Source organism: Sitophilus oryzae, unplaced genomic scaffold (assembly GCF_002938485.1).
Source record: "Sitophilus oryzae breed Bouriz unplaced genomic scaffold, Soryzae_2.0 scaffold_1274_pilon_pilon, whole genome shotgun sequence".
Taxonomy (NCBI): domain Eukaryota; kingdom Metazoa; phylum Arthropoda; class Insecta; order Coleoptera; family Curculionidae; genus Sitophilus; species Sitophilus oryzae.
Genome location: NW_022145920.1, coordinates 3790387 through 3813375, shown reverse-complemented (window position 1 = coordinate 3813375; position 22989 = coordinate 3790387). Strand labels below are relative to the sequence as shown.

Genomic DNA, 22989 nt, shown 5'->3' with positions numbered 1-22989 from the left:
TTGTATAGTATGTAGTTTTATTTAGCATTTTATTTATATTTCAGGAAATCTCCTTGACAGAAGAAGAAAAAACATACTTTATTGATTTAAGACCATTTATGAACCCTTCTCCTTATACAGTTTTACACGTATGTATGAATTTCTGATTCAAGGTACATTCAGACTGAGAGTGCCGAGCGTCGCGTCGAGGCATTCAGGCCGGAAGCGTCAGTTCAGCGTCTTATGATACTGTTTTTTTACATTTCTAACTTTGTCGAATTAATTGAGTCAAAACTATGTTTATACGACTATAATCGTCCAGACTACAGCAACAGAAATGTTCAAGATGCAGCCCGGAACGAAATTTCTAAGGAGGGATGCATCTAATATCGTCTTCTGTACATATTATTTAAGTATACTAATGCAAGTATTTTACGTCTTCGTCAGTTAAGATGGGATGTTTTGAGGAAACGTCCTACGGCATTTAGGATATTTTTATGCAACAAAGCAGTTTTTTTAAATGGCTCTTAACCTGTTTGTACCAGACACTCTTCAACTGCAATTATTATTATAAGTAACATCATTCATTAGATGGATATTTTTTATAACGTATTTTTTAATGTTTCTTTTCATAGTTACTGGCATTTTTAATTTTTTTGAACATATAATTAATAAAAAGTATAAAATTCTACTTTATAATGCATGTTGTTGTTTCTTAAAAACAGATAAGTTTTCTCTTTAGTGACGGAAAACTCATGAAAGCAAACACGTTATAAAAATATAGCTGACATTCAAAAAAAATGTTTTTTTTTGCAGTCTACGTCACTATCAAGAACATTCCGACTCTTCAGAGGCCTTGGATTGAGACACTTGCCCATAGTTAATGACACAAATGAAGTAAGATTATATAGATTTTTTTTATTTTCACGATCGTTTTAACGTGGTATTGTGGATGATATTAGTGATCGTGGGGAAGTTATAAGTTTATCCACAACGAGAAAAGGAACAATTTCGACACGGACATCTAAAAATTGACAGAAAAAACTTACTTTTGAATTATATTGACAAACAACGATCATTTATAAATGTGTATACCGTATGCATTTATACATTCCGTACATGTATACGGCACCTAGCACAATCTCATTGGTCAGATTTGAATTTTAAACCAATTAAACTCCATAGTGCTCCAGTGCCATTTGTACTTACGGAATTTACCTAGTAGTTATGCTGCAGCAGAAAAGGTATATTTTAGACATTACTATTAACGCTTTGTTATAGAGCATCCCAACCAAAACCAAACCAACCCCACCAAATAACCATCTTAACCATCGCAACTAACTCCACCAAATAATCAATCTAACCCCACCAAAAAGAGTGAAACCAACGCAATCCGTATTTTGATTGCTATTAAATATTTACAGCTTTTTTTTTTAAAAATAAAAACAGTTGTAAAAAAAATAAAAAAGTTATAGTCCGGCGTAAGATTTGAACCACGGACCTCTCGTTCACGAAGCGATGGCCTCAGTCACGGAGCCACAGCTACTCTTGCAAGATTAGCTATAGCTAGGCGTTACTTTCTGCTGCTATCATAATTACCAGGTACATTCCGAAGTGCGCATGGCACTGTCGTACATTCCATACTCGCGTATGGCACTCGGAGTTTAATTGGTTTAAAATTCAAATCTGACCAATGGGATTGTGCTAGGGGCCGTATACATATACGGAATGTATAAAAGCATACCGTATATACATTAATACCGGGTGCGTCTCAAAAGTGGCTCACCATACAACATTTTTATTTTCTCAGATAAACGAGATTTGGTATATTAGTATATGACATAAATTAGGATTGACGTATTCAATTGTTTTTAGTCACTCCCTGTTTCACCGGAAATGACTACAACTTTTGATTTTTAAATGGCACCCTCGATATTTTTTACTTTATTTGATAGAAAATGACACTCTGAATAGAATTACATATGATATGTCGCTCAATGTTTTTCATGTCCTTTTCTCGCGGAAATGGAACGAAGATGGCTCATCGGGATATTTAAAAAAGGCATTTTTTACTAATAATTTGTTACCACACACTTGGTATTTCATAAAACTTGGTATTTCGAGTCAAATTGTCGTTATGAACCGCATGTTACAATTTCAAATAAACCATATGAGAAAATGTCATAAGTTGACATTATATCTTAATATAAAGTAAAAAAAATACCGAGGGTGCTTATGGTGAGGATAAGGAGGGTGATTTAAAAATCAAAAGTTGTAGTCTTTTCCGGTGAAACGGGAAGTGACCAAAAACAATTGAATACGTCCAATCAATCCTAATTTATGTTGTATACTAACATACCAAATCTCGTTTTTTATCTAAAAAAAATAAAAAAGTTATAGGGGTGAGCCACATTTGAGACGCACCCGGTATACAGGGTGATTCACGGCCACGGTAGGTTAGACGTTTATGGAGAACTGGTGACAGGATTTTTATGAAAATTTAGATTTTTACATAAAGGCATTTGCTCCATCTATCTAAAATATTATCAGTGTTCAGTGTTGCCGGATCATTTGAACTCAAATAGATATTTAAAAAAATCAATATAAATAATAGGCTTGTTCCACGATATTTGTTGTTGATATTGTATGTTTTTGGATATTACTTATAATAGATGCTTCGTTAAAATTTCAAATGGGTGCCCCCATTTTTTATTACATCCTTAAATTCTCTGTAAAATTCTATGAGTATTGATGTTAAACACTAACGTTAACCGTTTTTGAGAAAAAAAATTATTTAAAATTTTTGGACGAAAAAGACTATGTACCTGTCAAAAAATTTTGTATAGCCTAAAAGTCAAATTTAGTGATTACCGCAGCCACTGTGACATAAAGAGAAGACATGTGGCTATCTATTTCAACAATTAAATTGTTCAAATGTCATATAATAATGGCGGTAGCTGTCATGGAATCGAGTGATTAAAAAATTATCATAAATAATTTTTTTCAAATGGAAACCTACTTTTTTATTTCACTAATGAAACGGTTTTTCAATTTGTTACTTTTTAACTATACATGTTCCTATACCTAAAATAAATCCAAGCTTCCTTTGACATTAAGTGTCAAACGGTCAAACAATTTATTTCCATCTGTCAGAAAACGAATTATTTGAATTTCCTATATTATAAATACTGCCTGCCTTAAGAGTTTAAAAAGTGTATTTATAAAAATATATCTCGTATTTTCGCTCTTTAGTGATATCTAATAGTTGATATTATTAATAATATTACCGTATGATCGAAAAAAAACAACGCAAAGTTGGCCTGGAAATGATCGATAACATACAGCTTTTTGAACACAGTGTCATAATATGATATGGCCAGATAAGGTCAGGTGTTATTTCCTTTACGTGAGGTGGTATTAACTCTCTTCATTTATAGTTATCGGATCGGAAAGAATTCTGATCGCGTCGCGTCCGCTATTTAAACTTAAGCTAACTTTGAAATTGTTTTGTTTACTAGGTATTTTAAAACTAAAGGACTAAAGTGCTTATTTCCAGTGCTTTAATGTTCAACGTCTGCCAGTGGGTTTAGGGCAACAAGCAACAAATTCTCTTAGACGGGCTAAGTCGTCATCTGCTGTAAACCTAAGACTCTTTATAGGTTCTTTAGTATTGGAAGAGGTGGAATCCATATTTTGGGCCATATTTATTTAATTAAAACTAAACCCAGCTATTTTAATATCAAGTACTTAATAAAACTAAAGCAATAATTCAAAACAATTCAAACATAACCTAAAACTCTGCCTAAAATAAAAGATCTCGCCGGCCGGCTCCGGTTGTCAAATAACCGCACATGCCCAGTTAAGCAATTTTTAAAAGTTATTAGAGGTTATTTAGAAAGAGGGCTTGGTGCAATTGATCCGCAAATTTCGTCAGGCGGTAACGTTATTAGCGGGTGTTGCGTTAAAAATTGACTCGCGCATATCGTAACCATGATAAGGTACGCGTAAATACTGGATGACGCTATTCGGTTTTCCGATATCTCTCTAATATATTATATATTTCGTATGGCAGCAAAGGATACTATTCACAATATAAACAATAACAAAACATACACACAACCACACACACACACGTGTTGTCATCAAACATGAAGTCCAAACAAGAACAATACAATATAAAAACAAAAAATATATGTACATATAAAAATTACGAAATAAAATAAAATTTGATGAAGTGACTGTGGTGGGTTAAAGGTGGATGTCTAGTGCCTTCCTATAGCCTTCTTCATCCAGTCAACTGCCTCCTCGGAAGCTTCATGTATGTCAGACATTGTTCCCGGAAATTTTCGCAAGGGGCATTCTGTGACAATATGAAATGTTGTTTGTTGTTGGTGCCCGCAATCACAGCTAGCATCGTCTGATATTCCCCACTTGTGCTTCATATACTGGCATCTTCCGTGACCTTTAGGCTATATACAAATTATTGACAGTTTTTCGTCCAATTTCTATAATTGTATAAAGTATTGTTTTAGTTTTGTATGTTTGCTGTTAGTTTTATATGTTTTTCTATTGTTAAGTGAAGTTTTGTATGTTTTTTATATTCTTTTTTTTTAAGCTTTGTCAACAAAATTGTAAAATTTTTTTATGACAATAAAGCAATTTCTTTCTTTCTTTCTTTCATATTGAAAATATTTTTAATTGATAGATCTCGTTGTGAAACAATGATGTGCAAAAAATCTCCGATCTAGATATTGTAGTTCTCTAGAAACTTCTAATGCACGCTCAGTCTTGGACACCCTGTATATACCACAGAGAACATATAAGATTATATGTTCACTGTGGTTTTAGTATAGTTTTTTTATTATACCTTCGAGTTTCGATGTTAAAAAATAAAAAAATCATATTTAATGTTTTTCTACAACCACTTGTTATTTGTTGATTAAATTAGTTTTTTAGTAAAAAAAGTAATTTAATCAATATAATTCGCCGTTGAAAATACGTAAAGGCGTAACTCGTTTTTAACGATGTTTCAGGAGAGCGATTTTAAGAAAAATGACTCTACTATTTTAAACATAAGTCTCGGAGTATTAAAACTGGGAGATTCATTTTTGGAGGTTATTTAACTCAAGGCAAGATTAATAAGACAAACGATAAAAATTATTGATAAATGTACTATAAAGGTTTTTTTAGCACATTATTTCAGATACGCCTTTACGTTATGCGGTTAACAAAACGCCCTTAACTTTTTATTTTCCATAAGCGAACAGTGCGTTTTAGAGATACGCCTTAACGTCACAACTTGAAGAACATTTAAATTTATGTGCATTGGCGGATCTATCTAAATTTCGTCAAAATTCTAGATATGCCTTTACGTATTTTCATCGGCGAATTAATAAGTTAAATATTATATTTAATTTAATGTTTTTCAAACAGGGCCCATTAGACTATATTTTTACTATAGAACTAATTCAATACCCTGTACTAATACAAATATCAAGAAATAGAGTTAAAAAATTAAATATTTATGTATTTTATGTATACAGGGTGCTACAAATTCGGGGTACGAGCATTGGTATCTCGGTAACCGTAATAGATACGAACATGGTTAAATTGGGGTAAAGTTGCGCTTTGGGATGTTCACCAAGATGCCATCAAAAAGGTTTTAAAAATTTAAAGGATTGCTGAGTTTTTTGGAAAAAATGAATTTTTTTGAAAATAAATTTTAATTTTTCCTGTCGTTACTTTTAAGAAAATCAAAAAACTAATTGCACATTCTCATAGACACTTTATAAGGGCTATCTGATAGTATTTTTAGATTTTTAAATTAGCTGATAATTTGTGAGATACAGAGGCCAACTTAATTTTTTTAAGTACGGACCTGTATTTTTTATTTCAGATTTTGAAAGAACTCGGTCTCCTGAGTACAATGATATGCCACACTTAATATTTTTTTTTGTTTCGGACATTTGAACACAATTTAGATATTTAAACTAATTTCAAGTCCGGCTCTGTTTTTTTAAATATTTAATCTATTCATCGTTACAATATTGAGAAGCTTTCAAATTTAACAATGACACGGGGTAAAACATTAAATATGGAAAATCAAATGCAATAAAATAATGAAAAATAATATACAAATGAATACATTACTTCACGTCATTTGTAAAAGTGAAATCAATACATCTCAACATTTATAATAAAGAGTACAAAATGCTTTCGAAAGTATAAGAAGAAAATTCAAAGAGCTACAAATAAAATTGAACGAAATATAAATTTGTGCAATAGGGAGGGTGGTAATAGACGGAGAGCTGGCTACATAAAAAACCTTATCATCATTACATGGCTAATTTTTTGTGTGAAGTATCCTTTTGTGTAGCCATTATGAAATAGTCATGTCTGCCAGCGCGATCCCGGGGCTTAAAGCGGGGGCGGCCAATCGAAAGGGTGAAATTTTGACACTAAAAATCTTATAAGGTACACATGTTATAATTGCGAAAATAGCTTTTATTTATTATTACGAAACGTGTAAAACTATTGACAGGCATTTTTCTCGTGGCTAAAATGCCGGCAGACAACCCGAAAGAGGCATGGAATTTGACAAAAAAAGTCATGTCATACATGCATGTCGATTGGTGGAATGTCATGTTTATTTATTTAAAAAGCCGTATGCAAAAAGCCAGACGAAAAAATCGTGGCTCAATCAACGGTAGACAGTTATAAAAAACGCGATATTACTCTACAGGGTGAATTTTGAATAAGTGCAAATATTTTCATAGCTGGTAGATCTCGACAAAAGAAACATTTTCTTTTTACCGTTTTCCAAATATAACGTAAGAAATATAAAAATAAGTTTGAAAATTTAAAAAGAAATTGATTTATTTTTAAATAATTTTGTGAGATACCTGTTTTTTTTCTGTACTTGCATCCATTATTTTAGTGTCATAGCCATCGAGTAAATAAATAATAGTAATTACAGATCTTATAAATAACGATAGTTACACAAAACTTTCAAAATACCCAACGCTAACTATTGAAAGAAAAATATACAGAACTTTATACAAATACAAACATATATTAACAGACTTACAACGAACATTATTAACACCCCATTACAGTAAACCACCTCATTTATACGGTTTACCGAAAATACACAAACAGGGTATACCTTTTAGACCTATAGTCAGTAGTATAAATTCTCCATGCCATCCGTTAGCAAAATTTTTACTAGACATGTTAAATGCGATTGCAAATAACACCAATTCATACATTAAAAACACACCACATTTTATAGAAAAAATCTCAAAAATTAATATAACACCTAACAGTTTAATGGTTAGTTTTGATGTTGTTAGTCTTTTCACTAATGTGCCGGTAGATAAATCACTTAAAATAGTTAGGGATAGATTAGAACAAGATACACATTTAATAGATAGAACAAAATTAAACATAGATAGTATTTTGGAATTATTGACACTTTGTGTTAAAACTACTTATTTCCAATTAAATAATGATTTTTTCAACAAGATTTCGGTATGGCAATGGGATCACCTCTTTCTCCTTTGTTAAGTAATATTTTTATGGAAGATTTTGAAAATAATACAATAAATAGTTTTTCAAAAAAGCCTGTAATATGGCTGCGTTATGTTGATGATATTTTTGCAATATGGCAACATAACGTTTCTGAAATAGACATTTTTTTGAATTATATAAATTCTCGCGAACCTACCATAAAATTTACTTTAGAAGTAGAGAGAGGTAATCGTTTGTGCCATTTCTTGATGTTTTAGTGTCAAAGTTTCAAAATAAACTAATTTTAGATGTTTACAGAAAACCCACAAACACAGATAGATACTTAAATTTCACATCTAATCACAGTATAAGTGTAAAAAAAGGTGTTATAAAAAGTTTATATGATAGGGCAAAAATAATATGTACAGACGACATTTCACTAAATAGAGATATAAACCACATAAAAAATACATTAATCAAAAACGACTATCCACCATATTTTATTGACAAAACATTAAACGAAATACAAGCCCCAAATCATAGACACAATGATAACAATACACAATATATATACAACTTACAATTCCATACACACGAGGCGTTTCGGAAAAATAAGAAGGATAGGAAAACAATATAACATACGAACATCTTTCAAAACACAAAATACACTTAGATCCATTTTATCACATACTAAACCAATCAATACAGAACAACAAACAAAAAATGTAATATACCAAATACCCTGTGAATGCGATAAATTTTACATTGGTGAAATATCTAGACCCTTAAATGTCAGAATTAAAGAACATAAAGATTATTTAAGAAAGGGAGATTTTCACAAATCTAAGATTTGTCAGCATTCTTGGGACACAGAATAAATTTTAATAACGCCAAAATTATAATGAAAGAAGCGATAGCCTCTAAAAGAAAAATAAAAGAGGCTTTTTTAATTCAATCTAATAAAAATAAATGTATTGCTCATGCATCTGTAGATGTTAGTAATGTATGGCAATCGCTTCTTTGATTTTAAAGAACAATAGATACAAGATAAATAAACATAACATACGTAAAATTTAAAAATAATCATACAGAAAGTTTGGGGCTTTTTGGTTTTACCTTATTAAGTAATTGTTATCAGGTCGTAATTATTAATTTTAAAGTTTACATATCAAGTTAAAAATGTCATTTTAACAGAACGTCAACGGTTTCTTGTAGACGTATCTGTTTTAAAAAAGTAAAGTGTTCTCGAATAGTTGAATTTAAATATTTTAAATAGTTTTTTTCTTTATTCTTTGTATTTTTTTGCTTGTATTAGGCAAATTTGTATTACCGTAACCATAACCAAAGATAATTCTACTACGAATAGATAACCCACGTAAATGGGACGGCTTGAACCGGCCAAAAGACATCAATGCACACGTAAACTTTAATATTTCGTGCGGAAACCCTCGTGAACGAGACGCGGCGTTACCAATAACTCATTTTAGAAGAGATCTATTTAGTTAGAACATTATATTGAATTTGGCATTAATCTTTGGACTTTTTTTTGGAAATACGATACAGGTTAACTTGAAATAAAAATACTAAAACTAAACATATTTTAATAGATAACAAACTCATTTTTACAAAGAAACAAAATAAAAATTTGTCGAATCTAAAAATTAGTTAAATCAATTAAATGATTAACCAATCTAAAAATTAGTTAAATCAAACGAAGTATTAAATGTATTGACATATAGAGGAGAAAAACATTTAAGTACTTTTCATTTTGATATTTATAGTTATGTACAGGGTGTCCCATTTTCGTGTGTTTTACAGGGTTTCTCATTTATGAGTATAGAGGTACAAAGATGAGGTTTCACTATTTAGCGTTTTATTATTTTTTCATTTGATTTGTCTTGCTATGGGCTTTCTAAAGATATAATTAGGTACTCTATATTGATTTTTATAAATAAGCTAAAAATGCATTATTTAACTTTTTAACATATGCCGCTTGTTTGAATTGGGTAATCAACACAAACGAATAATTTATTCGACTTCAAATTTTGGTTATTCCACGCTAGTTTCAGTGCGTAAAATTATTCCACAAAATTGCGTGTTAATTGCGTAGTAATTCTGTGCGTAAAATTATACATCAACAATTTCTGTAACTCTGATTGACAGCATGTTATGTAAAAGTCCCACAAGTTCATTTTCAGGGCAGTTTATTAAGATAACACGATGGAAAGCATAATTATCTGATTAAATAAAATACTTGTTGTCTTATGTGAATAAGACAGGTGATAATACGGTATTCCTTAAAAAAAAACAAGTTTGAGTCGTATTTCGAAAATGACAGCTCCCAGTGAAGAACTAGTTTACTAATTTTTACTACGCCCATTTATTTCTTTATCAAAAGATTTACGGGAAACAACAACTTTTCAAATACTCGATAAGTTATATGATAACCGAGATATGAAGGAGATCCAAAAATACAACATTTTAAAATTCCCTGTATTCCTGGAACCAAGAGGGCTAGGACATAAGAAAGCAGCAATGATGTGGAAACCGCATCTTTGTATCTCTACTTATAAATGAGAAACACCAAAAATCCATAAAACAAAAATAGGACATTAAGTACAGCGCGTGTTATCATTTTATTTTCTCCCATTTTAATCTGACAATAACTTTTTTATTTTTGGAGATAGAATATTAATTTATAAAATAAATTATAAGGTTACTAGTCATGTTTATTTGGTACATGTTATGTTTATTAAGTACATGTTATGTGGTCTTACGCTGTGAAAAGTTGAGTCTGATACTGGTATAAACAATATATTGTTTTTTAAATGTAACAACCTGTATATTAGAAGTGTATAGCAATTTATAATACCAATTTATAATACCAATTTTTTCCGATTTCAATATTGTTCACACATACCCTTCCTTACTGACATAAAATGTATAAAAATGTGTCAAATAGTAGACATAATTATGTATAAAACTAATATGTCCAACTACATACCTACCGAACTTGAAACAAATTACACATTGGTTTATAATTTTTTCGAATTTCGATAAAACTGTTAAAAGAAAGGGCATGTGTGTTTACTATATAAATACACTTCAAACATACAGGGTGTCCCATTAATAAAGTTTATACCAATAACGGTGACATTTAGCAACTTATTACATTATTGATTATAATAAACTACAAAACTTGACTAAAAATCCTAAAATTTGCTTTTTAATGAATGTTCTATCCAAAAATAGAAAAGTTATTGCCTGTCAAAAGTGGGGGACAAAATAAATTGCTAATACTGTACATTATTCACATAAGACAACAAGTCACCAGTTAAGTTAGCTATCTAAAAACGAAACTATTCTAAAATTTATGGTATCATAATCAGTAATTTTATTTTACTAAACAATTCACATACAGGGTGACAATTTGAAAACGAACAGTATTTAATATTACCTCTACCGATGATAGCATGAAAATTTGGCGAAATACGTCAATTTACATATCAAGGGGGACAATTTTTGAAGCATTTGTTGTCGTGCTACTTTCAACCCTTTGACCCCCAGGGCACCTACCCCTAAAATTTTAAATGCCAACCCCTATTTCTTTTACCATTTTTGTGTTCCTTATAAAATTCTCAAAAAAATAATGCAGTTTATGTAGAATTCCATAAGACACACAAAAATGGTAAAAGAAATAGGGGTTGTTATTTAAAATTTTTGGGGTAGGTGCTCTGGGGGTCAAGGGGTTCAAAGTAACACAACAACAAATGCTTCAAAAATTGTCCCCCTTGTATATAATATGTAAATTGACTTGTTTCGCCAAATTTTCATACTATCATCGGTAGAGGCAAGATTAAATACTGTTCGTTTTCAAATTGTCACCACTATAAGACAATCTAATTTTTCATAATAAACAAGATTTGGCAGAATAGTGTAAATAGTAAAAAAGCAATTTTTGCAACAAGTAACTAAAATCAATTTTCTTGGGATGAATTGTTTTTCATCCCCAGATGAGGCATATATATCTAGATTATAAAACAGAACCGTTACAAAAAAGGCCCTAAAATATCTCATTTACGGGCTCAAATGAACTAGTAAAATTCTTATTTCTGTAGGGTAGATATGCTAAAATTCTACTTATTTTTTAAATTTTTTAGTTTTGGTTTGTGATCTTTTTTAACTTCTTCCCATCTGCAAAATTTGAAGATATTAGTGGTGATTAAATGATTTATTAAAAAAAGTTTGTGTGGGTAGCATGTTTCTTCCTTACTACATAACCAAAACGAAATAGCACTTTTCGCTAAAATTTTGCTTTTTGTTTTACGAACCAAATGTTTTAGTTCTTTATATTCATTAAAATATTTCAATATTCGAAAAAATAAACATCTTTTGGACTTTGGAAATTTCTTTGGATGGCACAATTAGGAAAAGTCTGTCTACCCCATAATTTTTTTTCTGTAAAAAGTTTTTTTTTCTGTTTCACGGGAAATAACTACAACTTTTGATTTTTAAATGGTACCCTCGGTATTTTTCTGCTATATTCGATAGAAAATGACACTCTATATACATAGAATGACATATCATATATCAACTTTTGACATTTTTGTTTAAAAAAAATGTAAATGTAATGTAAAAGTTGTAAATTTCAATCTAGAGTAAGCCACTTTTGATTAACATCCGGTATATTAAAATACCAAAAATACATTAAAAATAATATTACTAATTTGCAACTATTGAAATAAAATTTAAGGCTTTTGAAATGTTTTAGAATCACCCTGAGATTTTCTTAAGCAAACGTATATTATTAATTAATTTAATTTTAATATTTATATTTCTGGGTATTTCCCCACTAGCACTGTGACAAAATCTATAAAATAAAATAGTCATTTAAAAAAAAGAAAAATAGATTATTTTCCTGTTATATTTATATTATTATTATTCTTTTTCCGATATTTATTATTTATATTTTGATATAAAATCTAAAGGTATAGATATTATTTTTAATTAATTAGATTTTTATTTATGATAATATAAAAAATGAGCACACCACGAAGCCTTCAAAACGAGTTGCGGGGGAATACGGAAGGCTTTGATAATCGCCGTCGTGCCGCCGCGTGTACCGGTAGCATTTGGCGTACGATTTGGCAACATAGACAAGCAAGGAATCGCTTTTTAACGTTGCTGCGCCTCGATGGATCCCGGCTCAAAAAGCCGGGCTCCTTTTTGGTTCCAAAAAATTTACACGGGATGGGTTTTCTATTGTGTTAACTATAATATTCTTTGCCATAACTTCTGACAAGCAGCGTCCTTTTAGGTTTAACGCAGAAGTGTTTACAAAAAATAATTATTTTATTTTGTAGATTTTCTTGCAGTGCAGTGGCGAAATACCGATACAGGATTTTCTTGGAAACATAGAGTAAAGTCGTAAGCATGATAGGTGCGGTAAACAGGCAGTTCTAAAAAGTTTTCTAAATTATACAGGAAAATTTAAAATAATGCACGATTTCCTACATCTTTTTTTGCGAAAAAAAAAACTCAGACGTGTTCCTGGGGTCGAAATATATCACCCTTAAAAGTATTTTCACTTACTTAAGACTCACCCTGTATAAGCGTTTTCAGGAAACGCTGGCCGCGTTATCAATTGAAAAATAATACCTTTAATCTACAAAAATTTTACGGTGCAGATATCGACTCAAAGGAAGACTCGTTTGCGAGAGCGGGGATCTGCAGTACGATGAGTCAGATACAAATTGGTGAGACAGAATAGTAAATGTATGATATCTGTTTTGAAATAATAAAAAAATATATTTATAATGTAATCGTATACATGATTTATCTATACTTAAATGGATGAGGTGCCGAGCGTTCTGAAAGCGCTAGAGTAATATCACGCTTTTGATAACTGTCTGCAGCTGATTTAGCCACGATATTTTTGTCTGCCCTTTTGCATACGGCTTTTAAAAGTAATAAATATGACATTCCATCAATCGGCATGCATGTATGCCATATTTATTTTTTATTTTTCAAATTTCATTTTTTAATAATTTTTGAGATAATTTTTAAAATTTCATGCCCCTTTCGCGTTGTCTGTCGGCATTTTAGCGACCAGAAAAATGTCTGCCAACAATTTTCCACGTTTCTTAATAATAAATAAAAGCTATTTTCGCAATTATAACTCGTGTACCTTATAATACCGTATGATCGAAAAAAAACGGCGTCCAGTTGGCTGGGAAATGAACATCAATGACATTTCCCATATAAATTTACATATAAAATGACAGCGATCTTCATTCCATAGCCATCGCTGACGCCGTTTTTTCTCGATCATACGGTACTTTTAGTGTCAAAATTTCACCTTTTCGATTGGCCGCCCCCGCTCTAAGCCCCGGAATCGCGCTGGCAGACATGACTATTTCATAATGGCTACACAAAAGGATACTTCACACAAAAAATTAGCCATGTAACGATGATAAGGTTTTTTATGTAGCCAGGCTCTTAATATACTAGACAGACTATAACCACAGAATATCTAGCTACGCAACAGAAGCCTCGTTACACGTATAAAATCGTAGGTATCAAAAGGAGACAGACTTTTAAAGCCTGTCTCCAAATCAGATATTTTGATGCGGTAGTTTCGCTACTACAGAATAGAGGGCGATAAATTTAAAAGAAACCAGTTTTCTACAAAGGAAATTTAAAAGAATTTTATGCAGTGTTGCCATTGTATAATTCATATTGTAATACTTCCTTATAAAGCCTACCTTCAAATTTGCTACATCATTTAAACATATTAAAATAGATCAGAGCTCTTTTTTCAAACGTTTAAGTATTTAACTTGCCATGTTAGTTGGAGTTAAATCTTCTGAGCTGAATTACAATCACATTGTGACGTTTGATTGTAATTGAATTTCCTGGCGTTCGATTGGACTTATTTTTGGTATAGTAAGTATCTTCGGTGATATTGTAATATGATGGTACTATGATGCATATAAAGTAGTACCTTAATATAGTACCATATTACGATACCACTTTCTGACGTTCGATTGGGCTCATATTTGATTATACTTGCGTATTTTTGATGACATTGCAATATTATGGTACCATGAAGTACATCAAGAGGTACCATAATGTAGTACCATATTACGATACCATTTCCTGGCGTTCGATTGGTCTTAAACTTTGTATGTTACGTATGTTCGGTGACACTGTAATATGATGATACTATAATGCATATAAAGTGGTACCTTCTAAAGTCCCATGTTATGATACCACTTCCTGACGTTCGATTGGGCTCATATTTGATTATACTTGCGTATTTTTGATGACATTCCAATATTATGGTACCATAAAGAATATCAAGGGGTAGCATAATGTGTATTCCAAATACCATATTACGATACCATTTCCTGGCGTTCGATTGGGCTTAAACTTGGTATACTACATATCTTCGATGACGGTACTATGATGCATATAAAAAGTGGTACCTACTAGTACCTACCTATAGTACCATATTACGATACCATTTCCTGGCGTTCGATTGTGCTTAAATTTGGTATACTACGGATCTTCCGTGACATTGCATTATTAGCATATCGAGTGGTACCATAATATAGTACAATATTATGATATCATTTCCTGTAGTTCGACTGGGCCAAAATTTGGTATACTTGAGTTTCTTTATAAAGATTTGTTTAATTAATAATTTTAATTTATTTTACGAATTTTAATTTATTGTACGATGTCGTGACAGCAACTTTTATGCCTAACTAATATATTATTAATTGTATCTGTGTCAATTTTTAAAATCTACCTAGGTCTATATAAATAACGTGGCAAACAGAAGAAATTTGTTATTATAGTATTTTTTTAGTCAATTAACATTTTTTAAACTGCATTTTAATAAATTATTTCCATTATTATTTAACGTATATTTCATTACTAACGTTTCAGCATTAATAAATATCACTATCAATCGCCCTGTATATTATTAATTTTAAAGGTAATTAAAGTTATTTTCTTAGTTAACATAATAAAGTAGTGTATTACATATATTAAAAATGTATTTTGTGAGCATATGTTTTCTAATAATATACTTAAACTTAAAACTATTTTAAAAGCCAAACGAATAATTAATGTAAGTGTATCTGACAAGAAACGAAGAATAGAAAGAAATTATTATACACCAGAAAAAGAATGGGATGCCAATTAAACTCTTTTTGAATCTGGCAACTGTGCATTTCTAGCCGAGCTTCAAGGCCGTCGACGTGCCGTCGATCTAAAACCGAAAAATGAAAATTTCCAATTATATTCTGATTATGATATTGTCGCGCCATCTAGTATTTTATTTGTGCAATTTTTGCTCTTTCATTTCGAGTATTTTTCAGTTGCGTAGCTAGATATTCTGTGCTATAACCCATTCGAACATGTAGGGCATTATAAACTAGTTTGTAGAAGTTGATTTATTTATAATAACTACGATGAATATTACGCATATTATTAGATCGCACACCGAGATTTCAAATTCACAATAAAAAAAGTTAAAAATAATATCTTTAAATTGCTGACCTGGATATAATTTATTTGAATCTTCCAATTGGCTCGATTTTCCTTATTCAATGTTAATTAGCGCTGATCAATATTGTTCTGATGAATATAATCAGATTAAATAAATCAAGAAAACAGAGTCGGACTTGAAATTATTTTAAATAATAATTAAATAGTTTTTTTTTGTTGTTAAGGTACCCAAAACAAAAACAAGTATAAAGTGTGGCATATCATTGTACTCAGGGGACCGAGTTCTTTCAAAACCGGAAATAAAAAATGCAGGTCCGTATTTAAAAAAATTAAGTTGGCCTCTGTATCTCACAAATTATTAGCTAATTTGAAAATCTAAAAATACTATCAGATAGCCCTAATAAAGTGGCTATGAGAATGTGCAATTAGTTTTTTGATTTTCTTAAAAGTAACGACAGGAAAAAATAAAATTAATTTTCAAAAAAATCTGTTTTTTCCAAAAAACTCAGCAATCCTTGACATTTTTAAAACTTTTTTTATGGCATCTTGGTGAACATCCCAAAGCGCAACTTTGCCCCAATTTAGCCATGTTCGTATCTATTGCGGTTACCGAGATACCAATGCTCGTACCTCGAATTTTGTAGCACCCTGTATATCGTAGTCACATAGTGTATTCCGTCTTTTCATGAACATCCTAGGTCACTTCATGAAGCGTCGGTTACGTTAGCAGTTTAGTTATGTTATTAGGTTAGTTTTTTTCATTAAGTGACTAGGTTCTTCATGAAAAGACGGAATACACTATGAGACTACGACATACATATATAAATAAGTTTAACATAAATAAATCATTTGCTTTCAATTCTTAGGAACAATACTATTTTTGTCCTTTATTGATATAATGTGTTTATTTATAATTTTTATATCTGATGCAACACTCTGTGACGGCCAGACGGGCCAAATTGCTTCAGTATTCTATTCAGTTTTGTCTCCGCATATCGTGGTTCTTTTGTCATTTTCGCTCGATATGGCTTTGAAGAAATATTACTTACTCCATTTACTACACCAGTATTTATTAACGGAAAATCCAAGAATATTTTAAATGCATTATTTAATATTAGAACATTTAATAAGCTCATGAATAGGAACTTCGCTTTTTAGTTAACTGCGATATTTTAACACTTCTGAAAACAATATTTTCTAATTGGTAAAACGTAAAAAATCGTTAGATCTGACAGGCCGCATCTATTACGCACTATATCCGACCAGCCGATGGCCATGGTACCTATTCTTGGCCATTCAAATATCACTCGTATCTCCGAGAAAGCCATATAATTAACTTTTTAATTTCTATTCTATTTTCTGTTGTTCAAATCCTACCTATATGGTAAAGCAGTGGCGGCTCGCGAGGCATGGCCGGCGGAAGGAAAATATTGAGACCGGGCGAGTACCCTATCTGGCGCCCCCCCATCCTTAACAGTTATTATACTCTCTTTTTCCTTCAGTCCTACAACTACAAACTAAGCATATTTATGCTACTTTAACAATAAATTTTCACTTAAAGATACTTCAAAATTCTTCTCTTCGTTCAATCTTAGTCTGCGATTGTTGTTTATTCTACACCGGTCTCGAAAGTGACTCACTCCTATAATTTTTATATTTTTTTAGATAAAAAAAAACGAATTTTGTATGTTAGTATATGACATATATTAGGTTTGATTGACGTATTCAATGGTTTTTAGTCACTTCCTGTTTGACCAGAAATGACTAAAACTTTTGATTTTTAAATGCACCCTCGGTATATTTCTACTTTATTCCAAAAGAAAATGACATTCTGAGTAGAATAGCATATCATATGTCAACTTTTGACATTTTCGCTTAAAAAAATCGTATTTTAAATTTTAATCTATAGTGCCAGGGCTGTGTTAAAAATAAACAAATTATAGGGGGAGAAACTTCTGAGACGCACTCGGTATATAGAGCATAAGAAATAGAATTCCAACTTCGGCAGTCTTGTTCTGGTATAAGTGATCTTTGAAAACATAACAGTATTTAATTGCAAGCAGTTGCATTATTTTTTTATTATATTTTATTATTAAGAATTTAAGAAAATTTTCCTTTCTTTTTCACAAACAATTACATATTTAGTGCAGAATCAGTATTATGATCAGACAGTTTTGTCGGCTGAAAAAATGAGGTTCAGTCAATGTTTGAGATGCATTTCTTTGTGAGAAATTGTTTTTTGTGTGATGGCTCTAATGAGAAAATTCTACGATTTTGCTACCATTTTCAGTGTATTACTACATATTCAAGCCGGAACAATCAAAACCACCAAAAGATTGATATCTTTCCCACTAGTATTAATAAATTAATTTAATTAATGAGGCAAACATTTTTAGCAACCGCAACAAAAGTTTTTTTTTTGATAATAAGGATATCATCAGGATCCTCTTCAGCTTCTTGCGAATGAATATTTGCCGCATATAACTTTAGGGCATATCAGCCATTGATAACAAATAAAGGGTGTGGATAGTAGAAAAAGTGCAATTTTGAGCGGTCAGTCTAAAACTGTTAATTTTGCTGGCTCTTGACCCAAAACAGTTTGTTTAGAAATTTATAAAAACGAGAATTATAGAAAGAAGGATTATTTACAAAAAGTTGTTAACTTTTGAGTTATAAAAATGCCACGAACAAATCTGATTTATATTTTTTTATTTAATTTTGTTTAATATTCTTCCACGAAAATGAATTCGCAAATCCCAGTTTCGGATAGAGCACTCAAAAAACTTTTAGAATAGAAGAAATCAAAACTATCCCAAAGCTTTCGTGCTAAGGATTTTTTTGAGCATAATTTCAGTAAACTATAATAGGATACATCTAGGATATAGTATAGTGTTTATAATGTTTTGTCAGATATTCTTCCCTATGTGGTGTGGTAATAGCTGATGTGTTAATGTGGAAATTGACAGTACCGATTAATTATTGAACTGGATATTCGTTACTATTTGTTTTGATTAGTGTTTTTAAGTATTTTAGTTGCTGTCGTGGCGCCCCTCAAAAAACCAATGGGTTAGCCAATATGAAAGTAGGTAACTTATATTAATAGGATCACCTCTGTTAACAAACAATAATGTGTACTTTTTTTAATTTCTGCGGTTCAGAAATGTTTACAACTTTTCTTACAATATTAATGAATCAGGTTTTAGCAATATTTGAATAAAATGCTGATGTCAACCGATCTTTTAAGACACATGAATACGAGATGCGGGAATGAACGAAAGTTATAGACGTGGATATTCGTACATAGAGACTACTCTTGCGCAATAAATGCTTGTAGGTGTTTTTGAGGTACTAAACGTGCATATAAAATTCTAATTTTTTGTAGATCTATTATTTTTTACTTGTACTTTCGATTGGTTAAAAAAATGTGAAACAAGCCCATTCAGTTTTATATATTTGTCTGTATTTTATATTTTTCAGGTAATAGGAATGATAACAAGAAAAGATTTAGCCAGATATAGAGTATGGAAACATCAAGGAAGATTAGGTGTGGAAGAGTTGTTAATATCCAAAGAAATTTAATGTTGGAGTTAAGTTTTCAACATTTTATGCATTCACATAAATATATTTTTACAGTATTTATAAGTTAAATTTATTATTGATAAATGACTTCTTACAATTATATCTGAAATACAGTTTATTTTATATATTGAGTTTATAAAATTGTTAAAAAGTAATAAAACTTTAAAACCAAAAATTTGTAGTTTTTATAAAAACATTAAGTATATATCATATAGTATAAACTCTGCTATAAGTTTTAAATGTTCTTATAATTATATCAAAAACTAAAGTCTCTAAAATTGTACACAGTATGTAAGATTTATATAAAAATACTTTCAAGACTTTGTTGACAATATAAATATCCCTATAAGTACTTAACTATTTATATAAAAGAAACAGTGTGCTTATAACAAAACCATTATAATTATTCTATTACATTATACAATTTTTACAAAATAAATTAAATGCCGCCAAATATAGGAACGCTTGGTTCTTTTTTTTTTGTTCTTCAGGCAATACAAGTCATTACAGTTTTTTTTACAGCATCTCGAGCATATGGTATGTATGACAAAGAGTACCAAGTCATTGATAAGGACTGAATTATTATGAACAAAAGAGCCAAACCTGCTTTATGCCACTAAAATGAATAATGTCTTTTAGTAACATTTAAAAATATATTATATTTAAAATACCTCTAATGCTGCAACTAAAGTCATTACTATACTTGCTATTACCAAACAGGTTGCAATAGCTCTGGTGGAGTGAAACATTTTTTGTAATTGATTTACTGGTCCCATAAGAAAACAGGTACTTAGTAATGAAATTACATTTCCTAATGTATAAAATACTGCAAAAGTTTTGATCCCCTGGGAGAGAAATAAGGCAAAGGAACCCAATAACGACAAAAGTACTCCTATTATAAAACAGGCTATAAAACCTTTAATACGAGTTGACCAACTTAAAGTTGAAGCATCATTTAACTGAAAAATAAGTTTTAGTTGTATAAATACATACCATTGTAATTTTGTGCGCAATAATAAGTTTTTTGGCAATAAACTAAAATGTATTTCTATAGAAAAGATTTTTTACCTGAGACATTATACCACTTTCTTCATCTGGAGTGTCGTTTCCACTTAAAAATCGTTTTAATTTGTCCATGTTCATCAAAATGGCTAAAATAAAAATATACATAAAAACGAAATTTATAGGAAAAATGTGTGGTAATGGGTATTTGTATTTTATTTATGACTAGAGATAAGACATTTATTTATACCTACCTAAAAAATTTACGAATGATTTAAACTATTTACCTTTTTTCCCCGACCAAAGAAGTAAATCAAAATATGTATTGCTTATGAATCAAAAATAGTTGACTTAATATACGATATACTAAAAACCACCAGAATTCTAAAAGAAAAACTTTTCTGAAAGCACTAAAATCAAAAAGTGCAACAAGTTGTCACTTTTTTAGAAAACATGTAGAAAACTCAAACAATATGACAATATTTTGATTTTGATTACAGAATCCAAAGAACAACGTTTGCATTAGAGCTGGGCAATGGTTACCCAAAAGCCCAAGATGGTTACCAATGTTTTAAAAACATCGATGCGATGATTTGCCATCTACTATGTTATCTGCGCATCTATTTAATCAGGTTTAATCATTAATTTTTTACTAAAATTTTGATTTTAAAACAATATATTAGATAATTTTGGGTAAAGGTTACGGATTTTGTATGTGATCTGTGGTTACGGAGGGTAGAAAAAAACTGTTTTAAGCGGTCGACCTTGAGAAATCTATTTGCTGCATTAGCTCTCGAATGCGTGACTCGTAGATGTTGCCAGATTGCAGGTATATTTAAATTCTATTATGGAGGCCTTTTTTAGCTTCCGTATATTTCTATTTAAGCTTGTTTTTCTAATCCATTTTTCGCGCCTAAGCTAAAATATGGCTAAAATATTCATAACAGCAGCATTTGTTTGTTGTCTAGTTTTGATTTGCTTTTTTTTTCTTAGTTGAAAATCGAATATTAATCTCAATAGAAAACAACTCTTTTTTTTAGTGCTTTCAATATTTTATTCTGCGATAATTTTGCAATGGCAAAATAAAATGAAAGTGGTGAATAGGCAGAGGTGAATAATTTGAAATAACTATACAGAATACATAACGCCATTTTCTATTTTAAATACCTTTGAAAAATAATTTTTATTTTGTAGTTTAGACAATTTCCTATTTTAAAGCCTAGCTACTAATAACCTATTCTTACCATTTCAGTAGACAGAATAAAATACTTTTTTTTAAATGAAAAAAAATGACCTTATCAGTGGCGGCTCGTGACCCGTGTGACTGGGTAGGCGCCAAAATTTTAGTTGCGGCTATTTGCCCCCCATTTACATAATACCCTAGCCCAGTTTGTAAATTAAGGGTTAAAATCATAGCTCAAAAATATTTAGGATAAAACTAAAGCAAAAATAACAGCATTCAACGTAATGACATAATGATTGACATAATGTACAAATATAGTTTTTATTAATCTATTTTATCTATTTTTTTTTATCTATTTCTATGGAGTCACTATGGAGTACATCATAGAATTTTATTTTATTTTTATTTATTTACGCAAACATAAAAATTGGTAGTATTGAGAGAAAGAATAATTATGTTTTATATATTAAATTGATGAGTCGATCACTTAATAAAGAAAAGTTATTCATTATTATATCAGTAAAATCATCAGATTGTTGAAGAGCTGTGAAAAGATCTTTTTAGTTTGAAAGTAAGACAAGTGGCAATAAACGTTTATTTTTCTTGGAATCTCTACTATAAATTTTAATGCATTTCAAACATGAAAAATGTCTCTCAACCCAAGTACTTGTAAATGGTGTAGTAACAAGCAAAACAAACAATTTGAAAGCCTTTGGAAATATATTTCCAGGATTATTCTCCTTAGATTATTTTATGCTCGAAATTATCATATCTATTATTAATACCTGCAATTTATTCATTAATTTATGTTGGTCAATAGCATTTTTTGTTTGTTAAATCACTAGTCACTATTAAATGCGTTGGAAGTTGGAAATGAATAAATATAACAAGTTTGTTAAATCAGATGTTAAATGCGTTGGAATTTTTTATAGGATTCTTTAAATTTCGGATCCGCAAGAGATAAATAAAAATAATTGAAACATACGAGTACCTATCTGCAAACCTTATTTCTAAATGTATAACAATCTTATCTAATATTTCATAAAATAGAATTCGCAAAGATATTTGACTTAGCCGCTTTTATTAACATATCGAATTGAAATAGCACAGAGACTTTTCTGTAATATCTGTTGTATCGTCTTCTTGCACCGAATAAAATAACGCGCTTTTTTATTTCGGATTCTTTTATTTCTGTGGCGTGTTCTGAAATGCAACGGTTT

At 30.4% G+C, this 22989-nt stretch overlaps 2 protein-coding genes across 3 annotated transcripts in view; one reads left to right on the top strand and one right to left on the bottom strand.

The window, feature by feature from the left end:
* Window positions 1–19759, top strand: part of LOC115874382 (H(+)/Cl(-) exchange transporter 7) — a 56831-nt gene extending 37072 nt beyond the window's left edge. The window contains exons 13-15 of the mRNA XM_030889529.1: window positions 45–128; window positions 796–876; window positions 19483–19759. Coding sequence (XP_030745389.1) covers window positions 45–128; window positions 796–876; window positions 19483–19584 — 267 coding nt within the window. The 3' untranslated portion in view covers window positions 19585–19759. The remainder of the gene's footprint in view (window positions 1–44; window positions 129–795; window positions 877–19482) is intronic.
* On the bottom strand, window positions 19686–21132 carry LOC115874383 (vesicle transport protein SFT2A). 2 transcript variants are annotated; one of them, XM_030889530.1, is made up of 4 exons: window positions 20841–21132; window positions 20653–20735; window positions 20256–20543; window positions 19686–20200 (listed from the first exon to the last, which is right to left on the bottom strand). In XM_030889530.1, the coding sequence occupies exons 2-4, from the start codon at window positions 20725–20727 to the stop codon at window positions 20072–20074; spliced, it is 492 nt and encodes a 163-aa protein (XP_030745390.1). In that variant the 5' UTR covers window positions 20728–20735; window positions 20841–21132; the 3' UTR covers window positions 19686–20071. The 2 variants fall into 2 exon arrangements, with proteins under 2 accessions (XP_030745390.1, XP_030745391.1); XM_030889531.1 differs by having other exon boundaries at window positions 20653–20737; window positions 20875–21108.
* Window positions 21133–22989: the final 1857 nt, after the last annotated feature.